The sequence below is a fragment of the Stegodyphus dumicola genome, chromosome 5 (genome assembly GCF_044657685.1).
Source record: "Stegodyphus dumicola isolate Sdum_Otavi_A_Nest chromosome 5, ASM4465768v1".
NCBI lineage: Eukaryota > Metazoa > Arthropoda > Arachnida > Araneae > Eresidae > Stegodyphus > Stegodyphus dumicola.
The window spans coordinates 51,840,077-51,858,381 of NC_140772.1; the positions used below are offsets into that span (position 1 = coordinate 51,840,077).

The 18,305-nt window shown below is 33.0% G+C and overlaps 1 protein-coding gene across 1 annotated transcript; it reads left to right on the forward strand.

The window, feature by feature from the left end:
- Positions 1 to 1,679: 1,679 nt before the first annotated feature.
- Positions 1,680 to 6,493, forward strand: LOC118195669 (uncharacterized). The gene is made up of 2 exons (XM_035366993.2): positions 1,680 to 1,833; positions 5,802 to 6,493. Exons 1-2 carry the CDS (start codon positions 1,822 to 1,824, stop codon positions 6,228 to 6,230), a joined length of 441 nt encoding a protein of 146 aa, XP_035222884.2. The 5' UTR covers positions 1,680 to 1,821; the 3' UTR covers positions 6,231 to 6,493.
- The last annotated feature ends 11,812 nt before the right edge of the window (positions 6,494 to 18,305 follow it).

The window sequence follows — 18,305 nt, forward strand, 5'->3', positions numbered from 1 at the left end:
ATATAATTGAAATTAAGGAAATCAGTCATCATAGTCATCAAATTCTGAAATATAGCATGACAGGAAAGATAAAAGGGCAAATACTTTTACTTCAAAATACTCTTTTACTTCAAAAAAGCAAATAATCATAATAATCATAACCAAATAATCAGTATAAATATATAAAATTTGTAGAGTCATTAGGTTCTTTTGTGAAGTAGAAGACATGAAAAATGAGCAGTGCCCTCGCAGGGACCTGGACTTCTCGAATACGCTCTGAGAGTGCTTCCATTACACCACGAAGGCATGCTGGAAGGAGGGAGAAAGTACCTTATAAATTATTGGAACTCTAAGAAATTAAAGAATATAAGAATGCTTCTACTTTTATGAAAAACTTTTCAAAGCTACTCCAAATGTTAACCTAATCGAAAGCAATGATATTAGTGAGGATACGGAATTAATAAAAAATGATTTTGAGAAATGTAAAAGGAACATCTGTTCCAAATTAAGGAAATGGTCTTTATGCTTCGATGCGACTCTATCTTTGTACTAGTACAGAAGGAATATAAGTCACCTAGTTTTATGTTTATATAAAAAAGAATAAAGTCATTTCTAAGATAATAATTTTAAGTAATTCTGTTGTCAAGATTTTTAATTACGTCATATAGCACTTGCATTAATCAGAGATTAGTTGTTAAAAATATCTATTCCTTAATTTGGAGACCTCAGGTTGATATTCGAGTTCTTCGGAAAAAAAAAGAAGGAAAAAAAAAAATGGTTTACATCTCTCTTACATCCTTGTGAAAACAAGTTTCTCAAAATAAAGTCTCTTAGATGGGGGGGGGGAGGGCGGAATGTATGCACTTTCTAGATGCATTTTGCAGGAAGCTTCTCATCGGTAAGCTTTCTGGAATCGAATTTGATTCATTTGTATAAACAACAGGATGAATTCTTAACTGTTGTTATGAAACATAGGCAATAACATGGAACTTAAGCAAACTGTTAAACAAGAGGAATTCCAAAATATTGCAAAGAATTTGCAAGAAAGTCCATTCTATTAGTTGATGGTCCCCATTTTAGGCCTCAGTCATAAATATCTGGTAAAACAAAAACGAAAACAAGAATACTTTAGAGAAAAGGAAAAAAAAAAAAAAAAAACGTAAGAAATGAATGAAGCATAGTCCAATTACTTCTGAACATTACGAAGTAAAACTTTGCATAATGAATGACAAAACATTTCCGAGTCTTATCATCACTACGCATTCCTTCGCAAGAAAATCCAGTGCCCGCGAACCACATGTTTGGCCTACTTGAGAACTTAAAATAGCAAGTGGTTACTTTCATCGGCATGCTTTTTAACTCGCGATCAACGTGACCATCATGAAGGTGTGATTCAATACAGAATCAGGTCGCTATCAAAAAAGAGGCTGGACAACTTCTTCACTGCTTCTTCCGAGGTCACTCATAACATGATCAATAAAATTCGTAGCTCGTCCATACCCTGTGGCCAAGGAACCAGATCAATTCTGGTCGCATCGAAGCGGAAGCGAAAGTGATCTACTTCCGCTTTACATCATGATGTACTAGTTCTTTTCCTTTCAAAGAGGTAGAACTAATTGGGGAGGGGGTTACGCCCTTTGTGTGGAGGCTGGAATATCAGATCATTCCTCTAGGGTGATTGTTGCTATACTTATGCAACCAACGCAATGAGGAAAGAATGAAAGCAGGATTCTTTTCGATGGCTATATAAACAAGGCATGGCCATACCGTAGTTATTCACTGAGCGCCTCGTCTTCAAAGGCTTAAGATCTTTCGAAAAGTTGGTGAATTTTTTTCATCACCATGAAAGCTTTGGTAAGTGAGATATTTAGAAGGACTTTGATTTGTTCTGAAATGAATTACCATGTATATTTTAACGATGCAAAGGGATTATTCACCTTAATCTTAGTGATATTATTTATAACGTCTCTTGTGTTCTGTGCCCCACCAGTGGCCAAATGCTTAAGATAGTTGCATGCTGGGAGTTCGATCTCAAGCAAACGGGCTGGCTGCACGGCTGGCTTTCCCCATGTAAAATATTAATTCAAGCCAGTTTCTGCCATATTCAACTAACCTAATCTAACCTAACTTCTTGTGTTCATTTACCTGCCATTTTAAATTTTCGAAATAAACTTTTAATAAGCGAAGCCCAAAGGAATTCGAAGCAACAAGGAACAGCACTTTTATTCGGTGCCTATATGAGAATTTAGTTGCTGTATTTGATAAATTTATTTCAGAAGCTTCCATTTTTAGCTTTAACAAGTTAAGTAGTTGTGGAATAACAAACTCTGTTTAATTATAATAATTAGAAAATACTTACAAAATCAACTTAAATTTGAAATTTCTTACAAAGATATTTTGTTCTTCGGTATGAATTTTAATAATTAAAGTATGCTTAACATGCCTATAGGAATTAAAAGTTTGATAAATACAAATTTTCAATTTTCTGAAAAGTCTTTAATTTAAATAATATTACAATTAATGAACGATAAGTAGCCTTATCTGGAATAAGATCGATGAAAATGTAAGCTAAAATTTTCAGGCCCAGAACCAAGTAATGTAAATTTATAATTATATAAGCAATTTTTTAGCAGCAAAATCATGTAATGGAGTGAATAACCTAAACATGACCTATCAAACGATATTGATTATAGTGCGGAAAAAAATTACCCATTTCTACGTCAGTAGTCAGATATATATATATATATATATGTATATCATACAGTGGTAGTTAGTCGATTCAACTGTGCACAAAAGCGTTCGTGTGCATCTGAAAAACAGAGTAGTATTTCAAGGTTTTCACTATAGGAATAATACTTAATACAGCTTAAAAAGATATCAATATTATCACAATAACAAACCTTCGCTTTCTCATCGCATGGAATCATTTAAGCTTAATATTCTGGTTTATTTATTGAAATAGAATTTTATAACATGTGATACTTTTTACATTTTTTTCACATTCGCCTCCTTTATATCAGAAATTCGTCATTTATTGATATCTATTGTTATTGCTAGCCCAAAGGGACAATTTGCCCAAAAGGGGTATTAATTTCGTTGTGACATTTTGCGTTGATTCACTATAAACGGCGAATCCCTTTTTTAAATTGTTGCCACTAAATATTAGAGCCCTGTACTAAATTTAAAGAAATTAAATAATGAAGAATCTGCATAAATATATGTATGTTTCTCGCACTGTGATAAAACAACGGTACCTAGAGCCATCGTCTCCACCCGAATATGGGCATCTGGAAACCCAAATTTGGAATTTGTTTTATTATCTATTTCATATTTTGTAAAGCATTTATGAGCTTTTGGTTAAGAAACTAAATGATTTCAAAACGAGCAATGGCAATACTTTACGGGAAAAGAAAAGCATTTTTATCTCCAGCGTGCGAGACTGTGCATCAGAAATTCTAAAGATATGCTGTTTTAAATATTTTGCGATATTGCTGTTGAATTAGATTTTATGGTTAAATGCGAAAAAGATGATATTTAATAAATAAAGGTAGCACACAAAACATTTAAAAAACGCCCCTTTGTGCGTAATATAAAATCTGAAAGCTTTCAGATTCTTTTTAATAATTTCTTTCCCGCGGTAAGTCGTAACTTAAATTTTATTCTTGGTATTTTTTAATATTATTTTTTTTTTTATAAATAAGAATGGATTGTGCATGTATTTTTAAAAAATGGTAACTAGAATTTTTTAGTATTATTGTGGTTAAAATGTAATTAGAATTCTTTAATTTTAATTATAACACACATTAGGTAATATATAACATAAACCTAACTTAAGAAAGTGAAAATATGCGTATTTAATAAAATATGTGAATAATATATTTGGTTAATTTAAATAAAACTTGTGTATTATTTTGCAGTGGTAGCAGACATAATTGCGTTGCAAATTATTTCAAAAGCTCTCATTCAACTTCATTTACTAAATAAAAATATCACGTTATCTCTGTATGAAATGTAGTGAAAAATATTTACCTGTCATTGCAAGTTTGTGATATATGGAATCAGAGCCGTAACAAAACTTTTTATTTTTATTTTATTTTATTTTTAAATCAAGAACTCAGCTTTTTTAAAAATGGCCACTTTATTTCTCCATTATTTGTTGCTTATTTTTTTATAAATATTGTCATTACATTGTTTTCCTTTTATTGCTATTACAAAGGTTATCTATCAGTGTTCTCTTATGAAGGCTGTCGTAGTGCCCATTCTGTTCTGTCATTCACGTACGGATGTTAACTAAGAATTTTTAAACAAATGCAACCGAGACTTAAATGTACAAAGCTTATTTGCTCACATTATTTTTGAGAGCATTTCGTGCTTTTGTCCTCTCGTTTAAATATACTCTTATAGAGACATTAGGTTATTTCGAAGCAGGAGACCTGAAAAATGTGCAATGCCCTCGCCAGGACTCGAAACTTGACCTTCTCGAATACGCGCCGAGTTTGCTAACCATTACACCACGAAGGTATGCTGAGAAGGCTTGAGAAATACATTATACTCTGACGTAGCATGCCCGTAGTGTACATTCCTTTAAGTAGTTAATTCTATTTACCTAAAAGATAACGCAATTGCTTAAAGCATTACCTAAAACTAGCACCCTATAGTATTAAATTTTATCAAAATTTAAAACTGGAGTGCTTCATTACTAGTACAGAACTAAATAAAGCACAAAAAGTAATGAACTACTTTTAAACGAAATTTGCAAATACGTATTTTGTTATTAGTGCAGCATGTTTACGAATATTTGGTTAATATCATCAAAAGAAGCATTGCTAAATTATAAAAAGAAAATTAAGATTTGTTTTTGATATATAGTTACATAATTGATTTCATTTAGACAGGCTGAAAATTGTTGCACAGATTTAAATTATTCTTGTTTCAAAATATAACAAAAAATTTCCCCATCTTTATTGTAAATTCGCATATTGTCAATTACAATGTTTGTGAAGTTTTCGAAAATGTGCTTCTTGATTTAATTCTTAATTTTACTTAGATCATATTATGCCGTTGAGTAAATGCATTTAACCAGCACAGATTGAAAGGGTCCAAATACTATCGCTTAAAAATTTCTTTATTATCCGCAATTTTTTTAATTTAAAAAATGTTTTAAATAACGCTTCGTTTTAAAAATTTCTATTGTTGTTATTCACCATAACGAAATGGCGTATAGCTACAGCAGAAGCTTCATAAGTAATTGTTGTAGGATGTAAATATATCTTTTCGATGGCAGTCCATGAGCATCTTCTGATAGAACAATTATGCCTAGTTCCATCTCAATTTTCAAGGAGAATACTCTGGGGGAAAGAAACCACGGTTACGTATTCCTCTTTCTTTTCCATTAACCTCTTGAGAGCTAGCCAGATTTTAAGTATCCTAAAGCTTTTTATACCTAAGTATTTACCTAAGTATCCTAAAGCTAATTTCGATGGCAGTCCATGAGCATCTTCTGATAGAACAATTATGCCTAATTCCATCTCAATTTTCAAGGAGAATACTCTGGGGGAAAGAAACTACGGTTACGTATTCCTCTTTCTTTTCCATTAACCTCTTGAGAGCTAGCCAGATTTTAAGTATCCTAAAGCTCAAAAGACGGTATATAGTTATAAAAATCCTAAGTTTCGCCAGGATTCAGACCCACGGATATAGCAGTTAGCTCTATTAACCATCCAAGATGCCTAAAAAGTTTTATGATCTCCATGGTGTTGCAAAATCTTTCACGTTAACTTCAATAGCCATTCTTAGGAATTTTTTTTTTTTCATATTTCCAGCTTTGCACCCTCTCTGCATTCCTTGTGCTGACAGTAGTTGCTGCAATTGATCCTTGGCATGGTGGATACGAACACGAGGAGCCTAAAGTCATAAAGGTTGTCAAGCCAGTGCATCACGTCGTCAAAGTAGTCAAGCACTTGCCACCTCCAATTCCCGTTATATCACATGTGCAGCTTCATCGTAAAACCATAGTAGGCCAACCTCTTGTCTTCCATCACAGTGAATTTATCCCAGTCCATCACGGACATGGCCATGGCTATGGAGGACATGGTTATGGAGGACACGGACATGGTCATCATGTTCCTATTTATAATTTCTACGGAGGCCATCACGGTGGCTTGCATGGAGGACATCATGGTGGATTACACATTGGTGGACATCTTGGTGGATTACACATTGGTGGACATGGCAGCTTAGGATTTCACTGACAACTCGAAATGAATTAGAACTTTACAGTCACATGTATTTATTACTTGCCCGTCGAAATAGCCAATATGTGTCCAGTTCAATATTAGGAGTACATAACAGACTGTTTTCTTAATTTTTAGATTCATGTGTAAATATGCACTATTACAGAGTTTTCTGAGCAAGACTATTCTGAAGGTATTCAGACGTGAGTACAAAGAGCTTATTGTACAGTTCGCTCCCCATACTTTTCACATTATGTTAAATAAAAATTTCATTTTTTTAATTAAGTTCATTAAGTTCATTTATTTCATTAAGTTTTATTTTGTTTGAAATTCAGTCAAGAGAACTTTTAACATAATAGGAAAAGCATTTTACTTGGTGCAATGAACCTCCGAACATAGATACATCTTTTACAATTATTGTTTACGGTAATTCGTGCGTATCTTATAATTATTGTAATCCAAGCTGAATTGTTATCACAGGTATCACAATTAAGCTCAGCATTAAGTCAGTTCTCGTTAATTTAATTATGTTGATTAATTCATAATCTGTTATTTGTTCCTTAGATGATATTATAAAAACCTATAGAAAATGGATAATTCGTCTTTAATAATTTAAGTCTTAATAATTTAAACTAATGTTTAAATGCAAAATATACTCTAAGGAATACCATTTGATAATCTTTAAAATATTTGGCACTTTTAAACTCCATTTTTGATAAAGATTCAAGTGCATATTCTTTTGTTTTTTCACTCAATATATTTCCATAATTGTAGTCTCATGTGTACATCATAATTAGAGTATTCCTCTGCAGTAAAATTAACTAACCTATTAAATGTGTTACGCTGACTTATGAGCTCTTTGCAAAACAAAAGCTTAATATGGATGAGAAATCCTTTACATATTCACAGCAAGTTTGTTATGATCTATTTACCTGTACATATTCTATACAGAAGGAGCCTGTTGACATCAGGATATTGTTACTCCTCCCTCTGCCATGCAATGAAAGTAAGATTTTAAATTAACCATTAAAATAGAACTGTAATTATAAACTTATGGCAGAAAATAGGAAATACTACTTCCAAAATCTTATCTTTGTTAATTAAATCCCTCTGTTCATCAAAATCTATCAGCTTTAATTAATGATGTCAACTAAATTTTTATTCCCCTAGTGTTTAAAAACTTTGCCTCATAAATTTTTACTACTTCCTCATGTTTTGTTCAATAGATGACACTATCATTAGCCCGAAGGGCGTTAGCTCAGAAGGACTATTAATTTCGTTTTCGCATTTTCTGTTGATTCACTATAAATGTCGGTTCACTTTTAAAATTGTTGCCACCAAATATTATCGCCTTGTGTTACATTTAAAGAAATTAAATAATGAAGAATCTGCATAAATGTATGTATGTTTCTCGCATTGTGATAAAACAACGGTACCTAGAGCCTTTAAATAACGTAATCTTCCACCGAATATGGGCATCTGGAAGCCCTAATTTGGAATTTGAAATTCGTTTTATTATCAATTTCATATTTTGTAACATTTTAACGAATATTTTATTAACAAACTCAATAATTTCAAAGCGAGGAATGGCAACACTGTACGAAAAAAAACATTTTTATCTCCAGGGCGCGAGACTGTGTATCGGAAATTCTAAAGACATGCTCATTTAAAAATTATTTTGCTGTTGGATTGAATTTTAGGCAAAGAACATGATATTTAATAAATAAATGTATCACACAAAACGTTAAAAAAAGTCCATTTGGGCGTAAAATAAAATCTGAAATCTTTCAGATTTTTTTTCCTTGATCTTTTTAGTATTTCATTTATATAAACGATATAATTTTTGTAAAATTGCGTAAAACAGTTTTGCCCTTTGGAGAAGAGGGACTTGAGTATGACTTAACCAAAAGCATAGAACTGAGATAACTTCAAATTGGAAGAGAAACATGCTGATGTAAAAACTAAAATTAAGCGTAAACACAACTACGTTTGACACAAATGTTGAATTCAGTCTATCGATTTGGACCCCGAGCAGCTGCAGAACCCTCCTCTCGCAAATCATTTTTGTGAGCAAAAGATTTTGCCGAATTAAGGTTGCTTTTTTGCTTAATTTATCTAAACTAGCGTTTTGTTTTATTTCAGACTGGTGTGCTTCTCTTACTCATATTATATCTACTACAAAGGAATTCATATTCAAACTTTGAAAAATGCATTTATATTCAAAATGTAAAGTACAAATACTGTAGATTTCCGATTAATCGGGTTCTATAGGACCGGCTGTTAGACCAGACAATAGTTTAATCTTTAACCGCCCCCAAAAAAGTAAATAAATAAATAAACTAATCCCCAAGTATTATTTGTAGGCTCTTAATCAGATTTCCTAAAAGTATACTGCATATAAATATTTATATCATTTACTTGTTTAAAATTGGTAATATTTTTATCACTTTTAATATTTTAATTCTTCATTCTGAAGCAAATTTTTTTCCCTCACAAAGACAATATTAATGGCGTGGAAATTACTCTTATTATTCAATGTGTCTCATTGTCCATTTCTATAGCTAACATGTCATTTTCCACTTGTTAGAATTCTTTATTTTAAATTAAAGTAAATTAAATGAATATAAAGAACTAACAAATAATACGCTCACGAAAAGAAAACAATGCTTAAGATGCAGTTAACAATCTGAACTAAAGCCCAAGTTCGAGAGTTTTCAAATATTCCATGATAATCAGTACTCTTACTTTTACTTCCTTGGATGAACTGAATACGTTTTCTTTCTGCTCGATGTACTGTAGTTTTTTGAAAAAATCATGGCTAAAATATGACAGGTAAAGCAAGACCGGATAAGAGGATACCTTCTGTACGCACAGAATAGTATAAATCAACTAAAACATGCGCTTCAAATAACTGATTCCACCTGCAGAAATCTGTTACAGTTATAAACAGTGCCGATGCCAAGATTTTAACAGAAATATGTGCTTTTACTGAAGTTAAATAACATTTGCAATATTAATCATATATGAAATTTCATGCCTTGCAATGAAGTCACGAAGTTTCTTGTGCTATAATTTGGATTTTTTTATCTCAATTTAATATAATAAAAAATTTCTTTCCCCAAAAATAAAAGGCAATAAATTTTTGTGCTCAATGAAAACTAAGGTTATTCCCAGTATAATTCCCTGCTGTAGAGTCCAAATAACTTAACATTCTCAACTACCATAAATGTAAGGTGTTATTTTTGATATATTTGTGGTGAATTATCATCACCAGAATATCTAGCCATCAAACAAACAGACACAGAATTAAACACTTCAAGTTTATTCTACTTCCCCATTTGTGACTGCTTTAATTAAAATATACAAACACAAATTTGCCAGCCAACTTAGACCTGGTTTAGAACTCAAAGCTTCCTTCCATAAAGGATATAAATGTAACAAATTTTGTCTAATTTGATTGATTACAACATTCGACAGTGAAACATTCGTGAAAGAAACATTCGACAAAACGAACACACATTTACCAAATACAATCTAACTTCCCTGTCTAAAAGTATTCCCAGGAAGCCCAGCAAGTCTGTTTTCTTCAATTGGCAGATTAGCGAGTGGAACGCAGGCCAAACCCTCGCATTCTGTACGTAATATTCTAAACTTTATGGTAAAACTGCTTGCCTCTCAATACATTAATTCTAGAATGATCGACCCTCGTGGCAGAAAGTAAAGAATTAACAATTCCTTAATAAAACTTAAACAGAAATGACACTTGTATTTTTCTTTAAACTGCCCGAAAAATTCATTAGTTTGAAATAAAGCAAAATTTTTAAACATAAAGGTTTCGAATTTCGCATTTTTGTGTACAGTAGTGTATATGTTCAGAATAAAATAATAACTTTAATTTTTAATATTCTTTGAAGTCTTTCTTTTAATTGTCTTCACGTTTTCTGTCCTATTATATCTATAATTAAAACTGTTGATGTGAAGTTCTGTTTAGTTAATTGATTTTGTATAATTTATACACAGAGTGTCGATTAAAGTCCTCACTCATCCTTTATTTTCGCAATCGTTAGTCAAAGACATATATCTGAGTTACAAAAATGTTTTAAATAACGCAAATATTCATCTTTAGGCACTTTTAAATATGAAGGATTCAATGTTGTAAAGATTAGAAAATGTAACTTTTAAAACGTTCCTCCTATCTCTGTACTCATGTTTAGAAAAATTGTGGATTCGTTACAGTATGTAAGATATCAGCTTTTATCACCTATCCCGTGAGAAGGTAGATTACATAGCACAGATTATTAGAGTATGTTAAACACTAAATCATACTTTGCACATGGTAAATACATATCCATAATCTTACGACTTCTTTTCTAAATTACCCAATTCTATTTATATAACACAATTTCTAAACACTTTGAACCATGTGAAAAGAACAGAGCAGCTAGAACATACATGAAACACTCTGCTCTGCTTACTGTACGTTATGTTACTAATTAAGGTTACTAATTACTAAGTTTAATTCAGGTTACTAATTAACTTCCTGTTTAAAGAACTATGTGTTGCATATTACAAAAGTTCCTTAATATTTCAGGCAGAAAATCACATTTTGCATATATACGTATTCATATTTTACAATTTCGTACGGAGGTAACACGTTACAAATCACATTATGCAACATCTAAACATTTATAAACCAGGTGAGAGAACAGAACAGCGAGAGAGATACATACGATATTTCGTTTGCTATGCGCTATTAATCTCTTGCTAATAATTCGTTTCATATTAAAAAACATATTTTGCATATTGAAAAAAATTACTTAATAAGTCAGACCCCAAATCACATATTACACATTATCTAATTCAAGTTACATATTGCAGATTATACATTTTTTCAACTATAAGGTATTTTCGCATTTTCTCCAGCGTGCCTTCGTGGTGTAACGGTAGAATACTCGGCGCGTAGTCGAGAAATCCAAATTGGCGTCCCGGTGTGGGTAATGTGCATTTTTCATGTCACCAGCATCAAAATAACCTAATGACTCTACAGTAGAGCCAGAACTTAGAGGTGGTGGATGATGATTCTTCACCACCAGGATTTGACGACTGGGTCCCCTAATCCGCAGTCGCCTTTTAAAAGGTGGAGTATATAAGGTCTTTTCTCCATCTTTCTGCATGTCTTTGTGGTGTAAGGGTAGCACACTCGGCGCGTATTCGAGAAGGTACAGTTCCAAGCCCCGGCGAGGACACTGCACATTTTTCACGTCTCCTGCTTTAAAATAATCTAATGTGGATATGAGCCAGTTTCCCTTAGAAAGTCTTTCATGACGACATCCCCTTCCTTAAGACACGCGTGTAAAGAAACAAACCAAACCAAACATCTCCATGAACTAATGTCTCGTTTTGTTGCAGAACAGACTGGATAACACCTGTAAGTTTACGCTAGGAAAGATGTAATCGCTTTTAGTTGATGGGGCATGTCGACATTACTGGAGACAAATCTAGCTTGTATAGTCTACGGTAATTCCCTGGGGAATGAAAGGAGTGTACATAAAGTACTTTCTTTGAATATTACGTGATCTTCAATTAGTATTCCGTTTTATCTCAAGAGTCTTAAACATGTGATAAGAAGTAGAATGCTCAATAAAAGCTTTGACAGCTAAGCATAAGGGATAATGAAGGTACCAGCGTCATTACAAGTAGCATTAAATAACTTTGCAATGAAAAATAAAAACTTGTGAATTTTGTAAAGCAGGGGTTCCCAACGGATTCGATATTGACCCCCTTTGAATAGGTGAAAATTTAAATGGGTCAATAATGATCAAGGGATTGAATGGGGGTCGACAGCAATGCCCCGACAATTAATTGATCGGCATAATCAAGATCCTATTAATTACAAAAAAATGTGATAAAATTTGATAATTAATTATTTATTAATACAAAGTTTTATCGTACAAATAAACTAAGTCTTATTCACAACACATAGGTACACATACGTAGGCTAGGTAAGTTTGGGAATTTAAAAGTCATCCGATTTAAAAATCCCAAAACTAACGTTGTTACCAAACTAATGCTTTCCCTCTTTTTACGGCCCACCAGCGGCCGAGCGGTAAAGACGCTGAACACTGGTAGTTCGGTCCTAGGTTCGAATCCCGCGAACGGGCTGGCTGCATGGGCGTTTTCCCCATGTGTAACGTGTATACGAGCCAGTTTCCCTTAGAAAGTCCTTCACAAAAGGCATCCCTCCCCTTAGGCAAATAGCCCTAGCGTGCTTTGCCATAATTAAATACACCACACCACCCTCTTTTTACCTAGTGGAAGGAGGCTTTGATCAAGTCAATAACTTAACTACGGAAAACAAGAGACAGGTTGAATATTTCTAAATGAGGTGATTTAATTAAGTCGAGCAATTTTGTGCCAACTATTAAAAAAATTGCATCGATGGATCAAGCGCAGCCATCCTATTAAATGAAATCAAAATTTTGGGCAATTAGAATCTGTGATTTTGTATCTGAAAACTTATTTAAATTTGTAAAACTCAAAATAATAATAATACAAAAAATAATAAAAACCTAAATCTAATAAACCATTGTTTTCAAAACTCTTGTTCACACTTTTATTCTAACTGTTCTTTAAGTTATTCATGCGCATTAATTTTGTGATTATGATATTTGCTATATAATGCAGAGGAAAATGTAAGGAGATCGAGAAAAAAACTATTCTTTTAAAAAGGTTGAGAATCCCTGTTTTAAAGATTCATATAACTTTCCAGAAAATCATTTTTCTTTATTTTCATGCATATTCCAGTTTTTTCCATTGCTCTTTCAGAAGACAACCATGATATAATTTTATCAAGACAAAATTCGCACGATGCCTGCTTACAAACGGTAACTGACTATTGGGTAGACTTGTGAAAGATTATTTTAATAAATAACGAGATGATTCAAATATCACAAAGCGCTATCTGCATAATGGGAAGAACATCTTCGTGAAGGACCTTCTAAGGGAAACTGGTTCGTATTCACGTTACAAATACGGAAAACTAAACCATACAGCCAGCCCATTCGCTTAGTATTGAATCTAGATCGTAGCCCTAGTATTCAGAGATCTTAACCACTTGGTCACGGTTAGGACAAATAAGGAGATGGATCACCGTGAGTATTCAGAACACCAGCAGTTCGACGATGAATAAATTAAGAAAGTTTATAGTGGTCTACTGATAAGTCTTAATGAGAGAGTCTATTGAGAGTAAAGGGTCTTGGTCTATGTGCTAACAGAGATGTTTTCCAGTGCATAGCCATAACACAACGTTACTTCCTCCGTTCCTCGTCAAAAGGATCTCTTTCAAATGCGAAAGGTATGTAGGAAGCATATATTGAACTCACATAAACTCTCCTACATGGTTGTTTCAAAATGACTAAAAGTTTACTTGATACATGGCACAATGTTCCAGAACATCTCAAACACACTGCCGTATTTCATTGTTCAAACTACGTAGTGACAATGATACACTCTAACTGAATTTCTTCATACGCAAAATCTTCGTGTAGCAGGGAAAAGAGTGAATAACAATTCATTGGGTTAAATTAAGTATTACCAGTAGCTGAAGTTCTAGGTGTGGTGGTGCTTGCAATTTATGGTTTTAAGTATAGAATAGGTGTATATCATAAGGGAAGAAATTTGCAAAATGATTATAGACAACTTGGACGATAGCCCCTATTATCTTTGCCACGTGAAACCAGAATTTTCTAAGACAGACTTTATTAGTTTTCTTACGTATCAGTTATTGTGCGTCGTGAGATGGCTTCCCGCCGTAGTGTTAAACCAAATAGAATTGTGCCATCTCAGAGGAGATTTTTCCACTAATCAAGCTACATTCCTTTCTTATTTATTTATTTATTTTTGAGGAGGAGGGATATTCCACAAGGACAAAGTCAGTAGCAGACAAGGCCAAATATTATGACAATTATCTTTCGGTAATCATCATTTTCTGTCATAAATTATTCTTTCATTTTGATTTAACATATTGTTCTTTTTGTATATGCGGCCACAATCTTAAATATCACTCTTCTACAAGCATTATTTCTGCATTTAAAACTAATTCTGGCTTTCGCTTGAAGCACATCTTTGGACGCTTGAGGCATCGACACACACAAACGGGAGTGTATGTCCTATCCTATAAACGCGTTCACATGTTTTTGACGCTGCACATACCTTACCACCATTTCATAGGCACTTCCTCACTGTTTCAATATTTTGTCTACTACTAAATGTATAATTACTAAGTTGTTCGGAACCTTCGTGCTGAAAAACAACATCTCAAAGAACGATACGCGTCGAAATAAAGAACATTATTTATTTATTCAACAATTAATACAGCCTTTTATTTTTTATCATAAAGATAATTCCACACATTGAAAACTTCAGATTTCATCATGAAAACACTAGTCTAAGTGAACTGATCTTAGGTACAAATTAATCATTAAGACATACCATATAAAATAATCCTCCATGGAAAAACTACAGATGTATTTAATAATAATAATATAATAATAATAATAATAATAATAACTGTAAGCATTCAGATTTTATGTTACGCCCAAAGGGGTGTTTTTTTTTATTTACACACACGCATACACGTAAAAACATTTAAAAACAGCGTATCTTTAGAATTTCAGATAGACATTCTCACAGCTGCAGATAAAAGTATTTTATTCCGTACAGTTGTGCCACTGGTCGCTTTGAAATTCTTCAGTTTGTTAATCAAAAATTCGTTAAAGTTTTACAAAATATAAAACAAATAATAAAACAAGTTCGAAATTCAAAAATTCGGGCTTGCTGGTGCCTAGGAGGACTACGTTATTCGAAATTTGGTGACACTCGATATTGTTGTTTTTCCACAGTACGAGAAACATACATGCAGATTCTTCATTATCCGATTTCCTTAAATATAATACAAGACGATAATATTTGGTGGCAACAATCTAGAAAAGTGATTCAACCCTTTCACTGATTTGAAGCAAAATACAGTTTCGAGACTAATAGTTCTTCTTTAACTGTGATATCCCCACAGTCTTCTTTTCCTCTCAACACAAAAATCAACACTTCTTCATATCTTAGTACTTATTCAAACGTACACAAGCTACACTACTAATAATTGAAGTATGCACATTAGTTATCTTATTTACGTGGTAATTTCGTTTTAACTATCGGTTCCCGTAAGCCCTTATTCCCTATGTTTCTCTCGCTCCAAAACCAAGCTCAGACTGATAACTAGTGCCTCCTATGCATTTCATTGGTTGACGTCACCAATACATTAATATGCAACTGTAATTTTTTTTTTTTTTTTTTTTTTTCCTTTTTCAGATTTTGTGTGCTTAAGTCAAGTTTCTTTCTTAATTTTTCGGTTAAAAATCATTTATTAGTTCAAAATACCTAAAACATTATAAATACAAATATTTCTAATTTCTTCTACCTTTCATAAATAATATGAAATTTAAAATACGGATAACCAAATCTCATTATCATCATGCGACATTTTATGCATAATTTATTTTTCACCACGACGCTTTAAAACTGTGCAATTTTACCGCCGTTTTTTCTCCACGATGTTTTCCCCTCGTACTTGTTTCCTTCGCAACTTTTCCGACCGTGACGTTTTCTTTGACAACCCAATGTCAAACCTATCCATCATAAAATTATCTCTTTCTGGATTTCTTTCTACAATATAGCTATGGGCATTCTTATCATAATTTACTATCTGACTATCTGAGTGAACATTTTAGGAAGTACGTCTTTCCAAGCCTATTAAATATTAAACAAATATTTTGATTGTAAGTTCACTTCAGCAGAGACTAAATGCCCCAGATTTGTATCACTATATTGTTGCTGAAAGATCAAAAATTCATCGTCGAGCACTAATCTTCCCCAAACTGGTTTCTTCGTGTTGTATTCAGAATCATGCTTCATTTCTTTTGGACAAATAACATGGACCCTACAATTCAAAGTACATAATTGAAAGCTACCAACCTCAACTCTGACTGTTGGTTACTAGTCCTAAATACTTGTCTGACAATTTATAGCTTCTAGTTATACGCACAGCTGGTCATCATAACTGGTCATCATAACATCATAACTGGTAACCTAACCAGATACTTTTTACCTTCCAGTTTAAAGGTTCCATCGCAAAATTTTGTATATTATACCATCTGCACAAAAAGTTCGTAAACAGACTTTCTTCCTGGCATGTAATAAACAATCAGGAATCATAAGTGGGATAAAATTGGGAATGCAATTCCCGGATGTTATCATGGATCGGATTCAGAGGGTTTCTCCACAACGATGGAAGGAGAGATTCTTCTTGCTTCGGCTGTTGTTTTCTAGGGAAAAAAACATCTGCCAATTCTTAACTCCCCATATTCACCCGATTTGGTGCTGAGTGATTTTATTTTAAATTCTCCAGATTCAATCTTCATATGAAGTATCAGCGCTTTGACTACGTAACCGATATTCATGCCACAGTCACACGCATGCCCAACCAAGGAGTTTTCTGACAATTTCTTATGGTTGTATAAACATTATGTGCGTTTTACTCAAGTGGCGGGAACACATGAAGAATGTATGTAGAACACCTGAAGCATCAAAACCTCCATTTGAGTTTTCTATAATTTTTACTAATGCAATCTCGGAACTTTTTAAACAGACGTTGTGTATTGTGAACTGTTCTGTCTGCCATAGCAGCATCCCTGTAATCGCATATCCGTTGAACAATCTATGCTATGTTTAGATTACAAACGGTCTATCAAAATCAAGAACATAGTTGGACAACATACAGACAGCAGCAACTTTCCTGAAACTTTGATTATCTTAAGTAATTTATCACCTACAAACATTAGTTTGATTCGGAACTCCAAACAAAGATCCGCCCCTCCCACGCTTAGCGAGGATTTCCGTGATGATCTTGTTTCCTCGGTATTGGCTGAACTAGTATGTACTAACAACGTAGATACTTGAGTAAAACGTTTCAAAATTAGTTCTTAACGTTACAATTGCTCCAGAATTACGGGAAATGTTGCTGAACATGACTGCCCTTTAACGGTAAAAATACAGCACGACAGTTTGTAAATGTAAAAGACTGCCGTTCCCCAGTCTGCGATTTTACAACCATTTCCTTGTTTCCCGCATTTTCTAGCGCATTAAAAAATACACATACAATCTCTCAAATTCTTTCATTCCTTATGAACTATCGAATTGCGTACTGAAATTTCAAACAATGATAATCCAGTTAAAACTCACTTTCAATAATCAAAATCTGCATCCCTAATTCAATGCATTAAATTCAATATACTTCTTCCAAAGAGATATGACAGCATTCATGCTTAAAATAGAAACCTGATGTTCTGCATCTAAGAAATTCTTTGTAGGCATTTATAACAGTTATGCCATTGATGAACTGTTCCTCCACCTAAAATTATTCCAAATATTCAAAAAATGAAACAGCACATTTGCAAGAGAACTGGTAAATACGGCTTATAAAGAACAGTCTCAAAAAATAAATTGTGTATTTTTTTGTCTTTTATACAATGTTATCTTGCTTAGCATGAAACCTAATCAAACATAAAACAACTTGATGCGTAATTTGGGATGCATATCATTCGGCTGAGTTCTTTTTTCACAGTATAGAATGTTTCACCACACTTTGTGGGGAAACAGACAAAGTAGATAGATGTATTATTTTGCACCGAAGCAATATCAGCTACACACCATTACAAAAAGTTCACTTACGGCTTGCGGTTTGGAGGCCTCTTCAACATACGCAGATCGTCAATCATTAGCATATTAAATCGAATTTTAATCATGTATCATTACTCTGATTTAAAAAAAAAAAAAAAAAAAAATCTGAAATGTTTTAGATTTTAAATTACGTCTAAATTAAATTACGCTTTTTTAACGTTTTGTGGTTTATCTTTATTTGTTAAACATCATGTTCTTCGTACTTAAACCATAAAATTCAATTCAACAGGAATATCGCAAAATAGTTTTAAAATGAGCATATCTTTAGAATTTCCGATACAAAAACTCACGCGCCGGAGATAA